The sequence below is a fragment of the Heterocephalus glaber genome, unplaced genomic scaffold, assembly GCF_053883595.1.
Source record: "Heterocephalus glaber isolate CG9 unplaced genomic scaffold, H.glaber_assembly_v1.0 deba00001538, whole genome shotgun sequence".
Taxonomy (NCBI): Eukaryota; Metazoa; Chordata; class Mammalia; order Rodentia; family Bathyergidae; genus Heterocephalus; species Heterocephalus glaber.
In genome coordinates, this window is record NW_028258333.1 from 22,167,259 (window position 1) to 22,182,968 (window position 15,710).

General features: G+C 37.3%; 1 protein-coding gene across 4 annotated transcripts in view; it reads left to right on the forward strand.

Annotated features, from left to right (window-relative positions):
- The window catches only part of Spef2 (sperm flagellar and cilia associated 2), a 163,079-nt gene that overhangs the window by 81,143 nt on the left and 66,226 nt on the right, over positions 1 to 15,710 (forward strand). For all 4 annotated transcript variants that reach the window (XM_087189290.1, XM_013073533.3, XM_021261506.2 and 1 more), the window contains 5 exons: positions 635 to 685; positions 7,249 to 7,397; positions 11,723 to 11,850; positions 11,934 to 12,072; positions 12,605 to 12,742. In XM_087189290.1, the coding sequence (XP_087045416.1) occupies positions 635 to 685; positions 7,249 to 7,397; positions 11,723 to 11,850; positions 11,934 to 12,072; positions 12,605 to 12,742 (605 nt within the window). The remainder of the gene's footprint in view (positions 1 to 634; positions 686 to 7,248; positions 7,398 to 11,722; positions 11,851 to 11,933; positions 12,073 to 12,604; positions 12,743 to 15,710) is intronic.

Here is a 15,710-nt window from a genome sequence, read left to right on the forward strand (position 1 = left end):
TTTATTATTTGGTATATCTTCTCACCTGTGGATCATCTGTTTTCCATTTTCCTTCTCAAATATATTTTAACTAGATTCCAGAGAATCTAAAATAGATATACCCAAACTATAATTTGCGTTACAAATTGCAGTCAGTACAAATGTGTAGACGTCATAAAGCAATCAAGTGTGTGAACAAGAAGAGTTCAAGGATGGACCATATGAAAACAATGTGGTCATTCAACTCTTGCACAAAGTGTTTTGAGATCATCCTTATTACAGATCTAGTTGCCTTAAGATTCATTCCATTACAATACATCCAAATAAAGTCATATATTTCAAAAGGATTTTTGAATAACTAAAAACTCCACAATTCCATAAAGTGGGTTATAAGCAAACCCATGGCCACAGGTCTAAAGTTAGTACTAAACTTCTCAGTTTGCTAAAATAGAATAGGATTATCTGCCATGTCCTTTAAGAAGATTAAACCTATGCTCTGTCTTCAGATTAACTTCTGTCTCACGCAAAGACCTGAGCTATTTTATTCTGTGCACAAATACAACTGTAAGAAGTAACCTGTGATTGCTTAGAAGTCATAGGGTATAGGCTGGTGAAGTAGGTCATAAATGTTATTTATGTGTTTAATTTTGTTTAGAAACCCCACATGATAAACAAGAACCTCTTCATGAAGGAAAAGGAAAGAAAGGTAAGATTGCACTCAAAAGGTACATCATATAAGGATAGACATGGTGACCTATAATCCTGCATTTTATAATTCTCTCAGTGAAAATAGCTACATGTGTATTCTAGTATACCCTGACTTCTCTCAGGCATTTGTAAGTCTTAATCCCTTGCCAAAATATAACCTCAAACATCCTGTAGCCTGGCTCTTAGCAAAGGTCCTGATGAGAAAAGTGATGCTTGCAGGGAATAACATACAGAATGTCTAACAGAATATCCATTCATCATAGATATTGAAATTATTATCCTTGAGCTAAGCTACATACTGATTTGCTTTAACCAACAAGCACTTTGGTATAAAGTCCTCACTTTCTCTATAGCAGTGGAGATAAAATTTTTATTATGCCAATAGTGACCTAGTATCATATTTTCTCAAGTAGTATGTATAATTTATCCCCCTCTATGAACTTCTAGGTGACAAACTTCATTCAGAAATAAGAGACAGGGAAATGTCTCTATCTCTGAGTGATTATGTAACAAGCATCTCTAATGATAACATTTCCCTTTTCATTTTAGCTGTCTGGAAGCTCAGAACCAAGTTGGTACCTCAGATTTAAAATCTGTGCAATGACCTAAATATCAATATCTGCCTTCTAGATATTCTTCTCATGTTGGTTTTCTATTTTAAGTTACATTTTTTTTTCTGATCCTAAGTTCATTTATATATTTTCTTTTCTTTTTTTTTTTTTTTTTACTATTTCTTTGAAATAGAGGGATGTTTTGAAGTAATTCTTAGCTTGTAGAAAAAAATCCAAGGTCCCAATCCATATTAGTTAGATTTATGTTAAGTTGCTGTAGCAACCAATTAACTAAAATTGAAATGCAGTCATGAATACATACCATTGATTTCTTCAAAGTGGATTCAAATGGCACTATCATGAAGTATATACTTTGTTTAACTGTACATCATAAATGGCCACTACAGGTGCAGTCTAAGAAAGTGCAGTGTTCACAACTAATATGCTAAAAAGTGTTTATTTGGGTATTTAAATAAATATAACTATAATTCTCTAAGAAAATATTACTGTTCTCTGATTAGATGACATTAGAGCAAGCTAACACTGAAATAAAAATTTTAGCTAAATTCTAAAGGCTACAGTCTATGCTTAGCACTTGTTTAATACTAGAGTAATTTTCACATTTTACATTTATTTCTTGTTTTTTCATTGTTAACAAAAGAGCAAATGAAGGTTCATTACAGAATCATCAAATAGAAATAAAGAATACATATAATTTCCAAATCAAATTAGACATTATATGCATATATTGTAAAAGCATTCTTGATTAATAACAGACAAATGCCAAACAAATCATAAGCAAACATCCATGTTCAACAGGAAAAAAATATATAGGAGCTTTGTAATTATATCAATTTAACTAACACCAAAGATTTCTAAATGTTTTAGCATTTATTGTTTTATTGTGTTAAATATTTGAAACAAATGAACTCTCAATTAAGATTTAGAATTTTTTATTGCATAGAAGTGATACTGTTTTAGCATTTATGAAAGGATTTCTTTCGGGAAAAGGAAACTGTGATTTTATTTCTTAATATTTGAAGTTAATACTATTAAAGGTAAACACTATAAATTGATTATCTATTTCTCACAAGCCAGAATACAGATCACTATTATATTTAAAGTATCTCTTATGAGTTGAGGAACCTTCTCTCTCTTTCTTCAAACTTATCATTATTTTCTGCTGTTGGCATTTTTCATTCATTCAGACTCTCCTCTGCACATTGTATCAGTCTCTACCCTTCTACTGGAATCCTATTCACAATTGCACCTAGAGTGATCTTAAAGTATTTCTTATCCTCTTCCACCCATTTGCTATTGTCCCATTATATTCCTTCATAAAATAAGGCTTTTCAGCTCTATAGTTTTCCCCGGGAGATGCTGACTAGAAATTAAGTTTTCCATGATCCACTAAGTTCAGAAAAATGCCAAGTTACACTACCTTTAAATGTTTTTAATTACAGGGATTTTTTCCCCCTGTGTGAATAAGCATCTCTCAGGGGTTGGGAGATTCAATAAGATCCCAGAACATTTTCATTGCAAAATTTTTCTTCCTTGAAGGAATATCTGTTAGGATTATAATTCTGTGAAACAAACACTTGGAAATACAGTGATGTCATCTTTAGTTCTCATGGCCTGCACTACATATTATTATTAGTATTGTTCCAGTGCTTGCCTTCTGACTTGACTTATTTTTTCAATTATTGTAGGCCCTATGAGGCCACTTAACTTAGAACTAATATAGTGTCAATGTTGTAAACATTTATCCCACTTGCTTGGAAAGACATGGAAGAACGGAAACAAAAAGACAAAAGTAAAATGAAATAACTAGATGCATCCATGAAAACAATGGCTCTTAGGCTTTTAGACCATGGTCCAGTGGCATCTGCATCATCTGTGTTAGAAAGCAAATATTCAGCCCCACCTCAGACCTACTCTGAAGTTCCAGTAAGGTTGTCCAGCAACTAGCATTTTAACAAATCCTCCAGGGGATTCTGATGGTCATCAGACTGAGAATCCCTGTAGTAGGACCCAAAGTTTATTGCCTTCTTTTAGTCATGGGAATATCAGAAACATTCAGTTATTTCTACTGTATTATTTATAATTCCCTCAAATACTTAAATTGAATTACAGTAAAACACATGTATATAAAAATGTTGTTGGAAGCCAAATATGAGAGAATTAATAGGGAATTAGCATGTCCAGCTCAAGACACAATGGTTATTGTGATAGCCCATTAAACAGAGAACCTGACAGGCAAGACAAAGAAAAGGCATAAGGGTTCCTTCATTCTCATTCCCAGAGAAAAGGAAATAGGCCACCTCTAAAAGAAAAAAATAACCCTTACCAGGATTAATTTCTAAAAAATTATTTTTATTACCCGGGATTATAAACAGAGAGGAGTATTCTGCACAATTTATAAGGTTTTAGTAAATTTTAAAGAAAATGAAAAATATATTGATTTTCATCTTAAAATTGATACCACATACTGGAAGCTGATTGATTTATTACCATGGTACAGGATTCAGATTACAAAATTAACCGCAATCTCCTTTTATTACCCAATTCATAATCATAATAAACTGTCTCTTATGGCATGCCTATGATGTGCCAGGCACTGTGTAAGAGAAACTAAATTTGTAATCTCACTAAAGTCTCATAATGACCTGTGAAGTAAATAATATTATTTTACTCCTTCAAAGATGAGAGCATTGAGACCCAAAATAAATTAGATGTTTTCTTAAGAACTGTTAACTCATCAGACAGGGAAGTTGATTCTCTTCACTCTGTGCAAGGCAATCTCCACCCCCACATTAACGACCAAATTAAATCTCACAACTTCCCTGGATTTTGCCTTCATTCTGTCACTGTAGTTTAAGTAAATTAAATATTGTTCTTGCTCTTAAATATGAATCTTTCAATGAATCTATTTATTAGCCTGTCACTTAAAAGAAAATCTTACTTAAAATTGCCACGAAGAAAACATAAGTAGAAAACAATCTTAAAATTGATTTAGGGACCAAGTAAATAGTATTATAAGAACTTCTCTAGCTTTTGCAAATTAATGAATACCAATCTAATGAATATTTATGAACTACTCAGTGAACACTAAAAACCAATGAGTATCACCGTCAAACCATGGCACAGGGTTTGGAGCCACCCTGTTGAGACTGGTGTCCTAGCTTTGCCATTTATTATATGGGTGACCTCAGGCAAATTAGTTTACCTTAGTATGACTAATTTCCTCATCTATAAAGTGAGGGATAAGAGTAGCTGCTTGTGTGGCTGTTATATGGAATAAGTAAATATACAAAAGTCAGCTAGAATAGAATCCGGTTCAGATTAAACTTTAAATAAATATGAACTATTATTGGCCACAGACCTAGATTGGGCAGATAGGGGTATGTCCTCTGTAAAGCTGATGCAGGCAGTTCTATTTACTTATCCCTATAATTACACTTAAATAGTACTAAACTAAGTTTGATAAGCAATCCCAGATCACTAAACTTACTTCTTTTCAGTTTTCAACATCCTGTAGCTCTGGATCTACACAAGGCACCAACATGAATTCTAGACACTGAGGGAAAAAAACGTTCCCTCTGGGCTTTTCCAAACAGTTTCTCAGCAGTGAGTCAAAGTGCACGGTCTACCTCTCGCTCCTTGCCTGGCACTGCCACTTTCTCTTCCTGGTTGTGTGGCTTCAGTCTGTCCCCTTGCTAAACTAAAATTTTTATCTTAGCCACATTACCCTTTGTTGCAGCTTCAGTTGCTGCTGTTTACATCACAGTCAGCCATCAGCACTACCTGTTAACAAAAAGTTGCTGACCACAAGTAAGAAAGCCATCACTGGCATCTACCTGTGATGCTATTAATTAAATCAGGTCTTCTAGGAAATATTTGGGGACTGAAAGGTAATAATAATTTATTATTATTATGTATTGCTTTATTTAAAAATATAATAAATCATAATTTCTATGTCTTTTATTCTTTCCTACAGTTCTCACCTCCCAGGCCTTTCCCCTCCCTGAGAAATACTAAATTCAAAAGTGGTCAATTTTCTTAAGGTCTTCTGCTTCTCAATTGATACAGCTTATTCTTACATTTGAATTAAGCATTTACTTTCTTTTAAATTTGATTCTATATTTTGATTTTTAATTACTCGAAACTTAAAGCTCTGACTTATTTATTCATGTGTTGGTTTAGCTCAAACCTATTTTTCTGTCATTTCATCTTTGGCTGACCATTGCTTTACTTTAATATTTTTTTTTGCTTTACTTTAATATTGATTAAATAAATCTATGTCCTAACACTGAATTTTTCTTTTTGCTTGATTTTGTTTTTATATGTACTTATTCTGACCCTGCTGGCTTCTATGTGATATATCAGGTCCTTACAACAACAAAAACAACCAAATTACACTAAAATTTACATACTATAACTAAAAATAAATTATTACACAAACCTTTCATCCTGAGGAATATCTACAGGAAATACTCAACTTTTCAACTGAAAGCAAATTTCTCATTAGACACTGAAGCATTCAAAAGAATACTCCTTGTTATATTTAAGATGCTGGTAAAGGTTTTGGTCAGAAACCACTTTTGTTTGCATTCACTGTGACATAGATACATTTGTATTCTTTCAAATCTTTTCTCCCCTCCAGCATTTTCATTGCTTAAAAACTAGATAAAATTTATATAGAAATTATATAGAACTTATTGTTCTGAAAGCACAATAATAAAAAATTCCTTATCTTTTAATTTTCACTAAATGATCAAGATGTTTAAGAAAAAAAAAGGAAAACCTAGCTAGTCTCCAATTTATAATATATAGTCCTTCTTAGATAATGTCATCTATTTTTAAATGTGTAAGCAGAAATCACCTGAACCTGAACTGGCCACAAGACATAATTGGTAATTTCTTTTCTACTTATAATCCGTGTATTTTTTTAAACTAATATGAAAGTAGAAGATGTAGTTCCTCTTCTGAACAGTATTACCACTAAATAATCCCCTTTGGAACACTGTGTTCTGAGGAAAGAAAGCATTCCCCGTGTTACAGGCAACTGTGAATTACACCTAAAATTCTCAAAAATTAATCTGAAGATAAGTGGAATTTAAAAACAGAGTAAATTTCTAAATGATAATAATCTTGATCCTTTCTGGGTATTTTTGTGTTCTCTGAGTTAAGGAACAAAGTCATTCAGATCAAGCAAGTATATTTCAGTGCTCTGGATTCCCCTCTTCATGCTATCAGGTGAAGTGAAGTGGATGTGTCCTTTACCGATTCTGGAACTAGAACAATACGCCTTTTCCTCTTCTCTCCTCCTCCTCTTGTCCTGTTTTCCTTTCTCTTTTTTCTCCCTCTCGTCCCCTCTTTTTTCTTTCCATTCCCTTTTATTTCTATCATGCCTTGATTCAGCCAGGCTCATGGCACAGCAATTGCCTTTATCCGTATTCCTGGACTGTAGCAAGAATTACAGCTCCCCGTAGAAAACCTTTGTTACATTCAAGGATAAGCAAGGGGCTAGGAGTAACAATGTAGTGGCCTCCTCTCTTCCCCTGCCTGCCTCACCTGTTCTGGGTAACTCTTAAATATTATTCTTATTTCCTGCCCAAAGAAATACTAAAAATATCCGTCGTGTTCTTCCCATTCAGGTACTGAGTTTAATTTGTCACTTTTACAGTAGCAAATGAAACACATTTGCTCTAGAGTTTAAACTTTATAAGAACCATATGAGATGAAAATGAAATATCAACTGGTTTTTAATAGTCAATTGGATGAGAACACTTGGATTGCTTTTTACAAAACTCATTATTAGTAGTAGTATTGGTTAATATGGGGGTCTATGGAAAATGAGATCATTTTTTTTTATTTGGTAAGACTGTCCAAAGGAACTTTAAAAATAGTAAGTTACTTGAAGTCCATGGCAATCATAGATTTATTCATTTACCAGAATTCTGTATTGTTTGTCTACTTGTATTGGAATGATTTAATGTGAATGTTTAAGGTTCTCATAAGGGAAAAACACCAGGAGGAAAAACACCGATAAAGAAATCACCTGCTCAGTCTACAGAAGTGTCACCCACTCCAGTGGGGCCACCACCACCTAAGCCAGGATCTGAAGAGTGGGTCTATGTGAGTGAGCCAGTCCCTGAGGTAGGGCAGTTTGGAATCAAACTAGTACAATTCATAGTTTTCCGTGTTTATAATAAGACTTACATAATTTTTTGCAACACCCAAAATGCCTTTTATAGCTGGTAGTATATATGCTCTCGCCAAAAAGCTCAGATAGGGCCTGGGCTGTGCCTCAGAGGTAGAGTACTTGCGTAGCATGTGTGAGGCCTTGGTTTGACCACCAGCAGCACAAACAGACAGACAGATGAACAAGCCATGACACTGAAATAAATTTTCTACAGACTTCTCACTGGAACGCAACTCAAATTTTCTCAAACAACACTCTGAGTCATGCTTTGAACTGATGGTGAGTGGTGCTGAAATCAGGAGAGAAAATGGTTGTTGTGGGTGCCCATTTTCTCCCTGAGGAGAAGCAGAGATGCAGTTTCCCAGGAGAAAAGAATGACTTCTGCAGAAGACACATTCAACAAATCCAGCGCCCCATGAATGTTTCTATGCCTGCATCAGAATGATTTTAGGTGGAGTTTAATTTCTGATTTTTTTAGAACCAGGAGAATTTTTGGATAGGGAAGCACTGGGAAACCCAGGGCCTTTGCATTGAGCTATGTACCTACCCCCTTTAAAAACATTTTTAAAAAATAAAGTCTCACTGTTAGTCACTAAATTGCCTGAGCTGGGCTTGAATTTGGGATCCTCCTGCCTCAGCCTGCCAGAATTCTGGGATTACAGGCATATCCCCAGCTCAAGAAGAAACCTTTGAAGCTAAGCCCATAAAAAAGCAGACAGCTGTCCCACCTGAGAACCTGAAATGGCTATGCTAGACAAGGAGACACCCAGCAGAATCCTATTGTTCTCTGACATCCAGCTGCAAAACCTAGACACTCTGGTCATTTTAATGGACAAACCATCTTAGGAAAATCATGAGAATAGTGATTTAAAATGTTTTTTAAAACAAGCACTTTTTACAAGATTAAGTCTTGTCTTTTTTACTCCAGTCCCCATTGATCTCTTCCTCTGATAAACTGAGCAAAGACCACCTGTGCTGGACATTCAAGACATATCAGGAACTGCAGCAGCTGCAGTGTTGCTGTTAGTATTGAGTTAGCTTAGGAACATCTGGCATCCCTAATTAGACTTCAAATTTTCCGGGAGAGAAAGACCCTGTGGAAAAATACACTCTTAAACACAGAATCAACACACTGAAGAGTATCTAACATTCTTGATAGGTTCCCAATGAATTAGTTAATTAGCATTGAGAGTGAAATTAGAACAGAAACTATTTGAAGATGAGAACATATATATCATGTAATTATGGATATAATTACATTTATCACTCAGTCAAATGGAAGGTCATTTTAAATATAGATGTATGATATATATTCCAAACCTGTCAAGCAGAATATTTGGGGAATAAGATAAAACTTAAATTATTATTTTATAAAGATGAAGAGTGATGAGTAAAAATACCAAAAGTCAGTCGTTAACTCCAATCGAGGATAGGAGTAAAAAATAAACATCAACACTGAGATATGGTAGTAGCTTCTATGTACAGTTTATAGCAATAAGGATTCTGGCAAAAAAGCAGATTATATATATATATATATATATAAAAAAATTATTTTTGTACAGGGGATCAAAATCAGGACCTTGTGCTTGTGAGGCAAACACTGCACCACTGAGCTAAATCCCTGGCCTCAAAAGCAGATAAAAATTTGAGGAAATAGAATAAAGCCCTATTTACAAATGTGTGTAAAGAAAGTAAGGAAACTTTACTTTAGAAAGTATGGAAATTTACAAGGACCCAAACAAGGGCTAGCTTAGAGTCAGTGTGGATTCAAGACTTAAGGTGTAGGAGAAAGGACCTTGAGCTCAAGAGGACTGCTGTGCAGAGTGTGCTATCTGACCATCTTACAGGAGCTGGGGTCTTCACCAGGTATCCAGCCCCCACAGTGGCCAGGAAAGCAGAACAAGATGTAGAGGGCAAAGGAGCTTCATGAAGCTGTTCAGGACACTGGACAGGGTAGAGAAGGGTGGAAGATTGACCTGGAGGGACAATAAGGAGGGATGCAGCACAGTACTCCAGTTAGCTATGTAAAGCTTTGCGGAAAACAATTGTTGCTACAGCAAGGCAAGCCACGTGAGCTGGGCTAGTCCTGTCTAGCCTGGGCTTTGTCACATGAGCTGCAGTGCTCACCTGCCAAGGGACAGGAAGACCGGTAGCTAGTGAAATTTGGATTTTGGATAAGCCACAGATTTAACTGGGGAGGGTGTGTGTACCCTGCCTGGAAACTCTAGTTCTAGACCTTCTGAGAATCCCAAGTCTGTCTCACCTAACAGGTACAGAGAAGGAAAAGAGACAGAACCAAGAGAGATTGCTTCCACATCTGACTTTCTCAAGCAACAGCCAAGTGTTATGACAGCATCAGTCCTCCCTTTGTCAGCAACAAAGGGTAGAAAGAAACAAGGAAGGGGAGCCAGGGATTTAGCTCAGTGGCACCACACCTGCCTGACAAGCACTAGGTCCTAAGTTCAATTCTTGGTACCAAAAAAAGGAAAAGAAATAAACAAGGAGGGCATTGAAGTGAGAGGTTGTCACTTTCCAGGATATGGAGGAAGTGGAACAGAGCCCCCTGGTCCACTTACTAATGTTTTACTGACCTATAGTAGTCCTCTTCCTCCTCCTCCTCTGGGCTGAAGCTGAGTCCAGGGGCCTCAGGACCAAGTGCACTGAGTTTGGAAACCCACACTTCCTCACCAGGCCGAGAGACACAGGACTCTTCCGCCAAAAGTATAACACACTCTAACACAGATCTCATTAATTCTCAACTGACCTTGCTTAAAATATAAAATCCGCCTTATCCTCAGTTTTGCTTTCTGAGGTTTCAATTACCCACAATCAACTTTAGTCGAATGCGAAATGCTTCAACAAAAGTAGATGAGATTTATTAACATACAGAATAATACATTAATCCTTCACAAAATTTGAGGCAAATTATTAAATACATGGCTTCTGGGCCCTTATGAAATATAAAATATAATAATGAATCACTTGAAGTCCACCTGAGAAGAGTATGTCTTGTTGAAATGCCTCATTGCTTTTTCTTGGTAGGGAGGTAGGATGGGTGGATAGATAAGCAGCATCAACATCGGGTCTCTAGAGATCCAGGTAGTGTTTGGCAACTCCCACACAGAGTGACCACCAGTGAATAATTCTTGGTGTTTCACTTATTGATGCGAACAGAGACAGTTAAGTAGTGATAGTATGGATTGGAATGAATCTCAGGAATCCTGGCTCCCAGTCTGGGTCTCTCCTCATCGATGATACCTGTGTCTCAATATTTAACAAGCTACCATAGGGAAGACAATATGAATACCCCATCTACTCTTCACCAAAGGCCACAGCTAGGGCTGAAAAGTAGAAACTAGAAGGCAAATTTCTACTCAACAAAGGAAAGAATGTTTCAATAACATGGACTCTCTCTCTTCAATAACGTGTGACTCTGGAGGTCTCTGCCTTAAAAAATTGTGTGCTTAATGCAACTGACATCCACAGAAAGATTGGATTACACATCTTTAGTATTTGGCATTTCATGATTGGAGATGACCTCTAAGGTCCCCTTATTTGGTTCCCTGAGTAAGCAAATGCATAGTGAGTAAGAGAATAATTATACAGCAACTTTATATTTAATGTCTTCTACATTTTATTTCACTCGTGTTATTTATTCGAATTGTTTATTTGCTTTTTGAAGATAATTGAAGATAATTTAAAAGACTCTTTCCAATTTTCATGATGCACATAGCAAAGATAGAAAGTCTGTCAGAGAAATGAACACCCTGAAATGAACATCAGATTTTCCTCATGCAAGGCAGTTTTCCAGCTAAGGCAAAATGTGATGATTCAATTAATTCCTTGAAGACCTATTATAGTAAATACAGGAAAGATTGTATAGTGGTGAACAAGACAGCCATAGCTTCTGACTTTAAGAAACAAGTATAGAGTTAAATACAGACAAAGAGTTGCAATTAATGTCATAAGTATTATTACAATAATGGGAGAAGTAGATGGGGCTAAGGGAGAACCTCAGAACATCCTAGAGTGAACTTGCAAACTTGCTGGGTCCGAGGAAGTTTACTGGAAGAAATGAGTTCTGTGCTGAGACTTAAGGACCTATTTGGAACTGGAATTAACTAGGGGAGGGGAGAAAGGAGGAATGAAAAATTTCACAGGGAAAGCTTTAAATAGTTGTACACTGCCTCTTGATCTTACTTAGTAGTAGTTCACCTTTGACCCAATTATTCAGAAATATTTTCATCTGAAACATCTTTTATGCTTTACCATTTAACAGGAGGTACCTTCATTTTTAGTACCTTACTGGCAATTAATAGAGAATTCCTACATAAACACCATCAAAACAGCACTCAGGCATCTGAGAGAAGATCAGCATAGTGTACTTGCTTACTTATATGAGATTAGGTGAGTAAAGTTTCCAAAGTCAGAATTTTATAATCTATAGGCATGACATGTAGGAGCAATCTCATTCTCTTAATGTCTTACAGAACAAGTTTCCAGGAGCTTCTAAGGGCTCCAGATTACAAGCAAGAGTTTGTATCTCAATGGCAAGCCGATTTCAACTCTCTTCCTGATGACCTGTGGGATGATGAGGAAACAAAGGCTGAGTTACACCAAAGACTGAATGTAAGGGCATCTGTGACCTGCTGGCCCAGGGCAACCACACTTTGATAGATTGTCCCACAAAACCCCAATTCATTCCCCTGTTACGCTAACAAGTTGTTTGAACTCAGAATGGTTGGAACCAGAGCGGTGACTCTTCCACATTTTGAGCTCAGAATGAGAGCATGGCGGCGGCACTCCTGGGGAAAGGGGCCAAGGTGAGCGGCCTCTGTCTTGTAGGTTCTTATACCCTTAGTTGGCCCATGTGGCTGGGTCCATTTCATAGCCAAACACATTTGTTGAGGAAGGACTAAAATACATAAACATAGCCATCCACGAATAACGTGACTGAAGCGGATTTGTAATAGGGGTATATTATTTGAGAGTAGAAGCAAAATAATTATTGGTTGGATACGCTATGGCAATAGATGAGTACATCAGGTCTATATTTGCTTTAGGCACATTTTTAAGATGAGCAAAAGATTTTAGACGTATTACCCTGAGGGGATCTGAGCAGGGATTCTCCAGTGTAACCACAGCTTTCTTTTCCTCTCAGGATCTGCGCGAGCGCCTGTGGGACATTTGTGATGCCAGGAAGGAAAGGGCAGAGCAAGAGCGGCTGGATATCATTAAGGAGCGCTGGTTTCAAGACTCTCTCCGAATGACGACGACCCACTTCTCTTCGCTCATGCAGGTGAGAGCAGCCAGTTGCCATGGCACAGACTCTTCCCTCCACAGCCCCACCCCTCACGAAACAATTCCTTTGGGAATGTTAGGGCTCTGTTCCCAGATCATTTTACACACAACACCCGGCCTGTTAGGCATTCCAGCTTGCCAATCAAATTAACTGACAGGAGTCATTTTGGTCCCAGACAAACAGATACCAACCAGGGAGCATCCGAAGCAGCTACTCACCAGCATTGCCTGCAGGGGTCCTGAATATGTGGAGAGGGATAGCTGATCAGTGTCTGTGACTGAACTGTTTACCTAGCTGACCTCTCAAAGCAGACACCTGGCATGGCCAGCCCAGCTCTGCCACAATGGGCTAGATCAGACCCCGTGGGCATTTGATTTCTAAAAATAAAACATTTTCCAATACTGCTAGATTGGCCCCAATTGACTTATTTTCACACCCTGCTAGGTAAAAGCTGCACAGGAAAAGGTAAGAAGATAGACATTATTTTTATGCTGATATTATTGCCAGCAACAGAGAAGAGAGCTCAGCTCTGTCTTTGGCATCCAGCTTTGCCCAAATAAGCACTAGGGAGTTTTGAGGATTGGAATATGAGGGAATGTGAGGGGTCAAAGGCCATGTGTTTGGTGATAGGTCTCACCCAAAGTAAAAGAAAATGTTTTCCTATCTTCATTACTGGACTTAGTTTTTTACTTGGACCAAGGGACCCATTGGGGTTAGGCTCCGACCTTCACACAGGGCAGAGGCACTTCTTCCCTGCTAACTAATTACAGTTCCAAGATCTTAGGACTAAGGAGTTGTAAAACTGATAAGAGCCTTTTTAACAGATCTTTTTCAGATGACAAGGGGACCAAGAGATGAAGGGAGCAGGTAGGGGGGAATGGGACATAAAAAGAATTAAGATGTGGCATTGTACATGTACCAAACACTCACAATGAAAGCAGTCATTATGTATTCCAAACATGGACTAATAAAAAGAAAAACAAAAGATTCACATCTCAAAGAGACAGAGAAATGTTTTTGCAATAATGAATTTTCTAAAGTACTCTAAGTGTTCTAAGAAGAGAGAGGTCAGGAGCCCAGAGTGAGGTAGAAGCCTGTATAAAATTGAATTAAGCTGAGGTGGACGTCAAGGGTATCCTGGTAAGGCAATACATGAGTGTATTTTTCCTAAAATAATAGTAATTAAGATGAAAAACACGTGATCTTCAACTGATTAGCTTACAAAAGAAGAAATTCCAGGAAATGATACTTTATCTGACAATCTATAGAGGTTATGCATAGAAGGTGTTCAGCAAATGCTATTCAAGGAATAACCAATGAATGCTAGCAGTTCTAGCCTTCCAGGAGACATCCATGGTGCCTGAGCAGGCTAGACCACAGGAAGCCTCATCAGGCACCAGAACCCTGGGAGGAGGAGCAGCCTAGTTGACATAGTAGTCCGCTTACTATGGTTTCATTTGTCATAGTTTCAGTGACCTTTGGTCAACCACGACCTCTCCATTTTTATGTTTATATATAGTTTTTGTTTGTTTTATTTTTAAGGTAGGATCTTATTTGACTGATTTTAAACTACTTCAGCAATTATCCCATGTAGCTGAGACTGCTGCTGTGTCTGCTGGTCCAAAAAATACCAAATGGAAAATTCAAGGAATTAACAATTCACAAAATTTAAACTGCACACCATTCTCTGGATCATGATAAACTCTCTTGCTGTTCCACTTTGCATTGTCTGGATCTCCATCTCACCTGAGATGTGAATCATCTACATCTTGCACACTGTATCTGTGTTATGGTTTAGATCTAAAATGTCCCCCAAAAGTTTCACATTCAGAGATGGGGTCTGGTTGGTTGGGATGTGTCGCTGGTGGTGACTCACAAGGGTGTGTTCTCATCCCCCACTTCTCACTTCTCTCTCTGCTTCCTTGCTGTCACGCCATGAACATCTTTTCCCTGCCACGCCTTTCTGACATGCCATTTCTGCCTGGGAGTCTGTCATTTGTGGACTGATTCACCAGAACTATGAGCCAAAATAAACTTCTCCTTGAAGTTGTGAGTGCTGGGTACTTTGTCCCAGAGATGGGAAAGTGACTATTACAGTATGCTACCTGTTCATTACTCACTTAGTAGCCATCGAGGTTGTCAGATCACTATCATGGTTTTGAAGTGCTTGTGTTCAAGTAATCCTTACATATTAGCCTAACACCATGCTATGATGCCTGCAAAATTCGCCTCACTTTCTTTCATTGCGTAGGCATTATTTCATCTCACAGCAGCACAAAAAGGTACATTACATTAAGTAGATATTTTAGAGTCCATATTCACATCTATTTTATTACCCTGTTGTTATAATTGTTCTGTATTTTTAGTTCTTTTAAATGCCACTATGTCTAATTAACCTTTATTATATTTATATGCACAGAGAATATTGTATTTATGTTCATATGGAAAAAGCATAGTATGTATAGGGTTTGGTACTCTTTGTAATTTTAGGCATTCTCTGGGTGTCTCAGAATGTAACTTCTTAGGAAAAGGGAGACTACTATATTAGCTCTGCAACAATGGTGAGAGGTTTAAAGAAGCTAGGTAATAAGGACAAGGAAGACCTTTGCAGGAATGCTGGGAACCTGTATTGGGAAGAGAGGATGAAATTCAAGAGTTCACATAAACCAGAGGACAGAGCTGACATACAAAGCATGGATTATGCAAAGATTTAAAGATCCCCAAGCAGCCTAAACCAGTCTGGTAACATTCTCAGGATATCAGTTTGAGCAAGTAGAGACCAGGTGTTAGGAACAGGTATGTCAAAATCATATGGCACAAATATCTGGAATCTAATACAGTAATGAAGGCACAGAAAATGGACCATTTTTATAAATCATTCTTATGAGTACAAACCATACATGGTTCTTATGGAAATGGTAGGATTCTTGCATTTCACCAATATCTAGATTTAAGGCTCTCATCC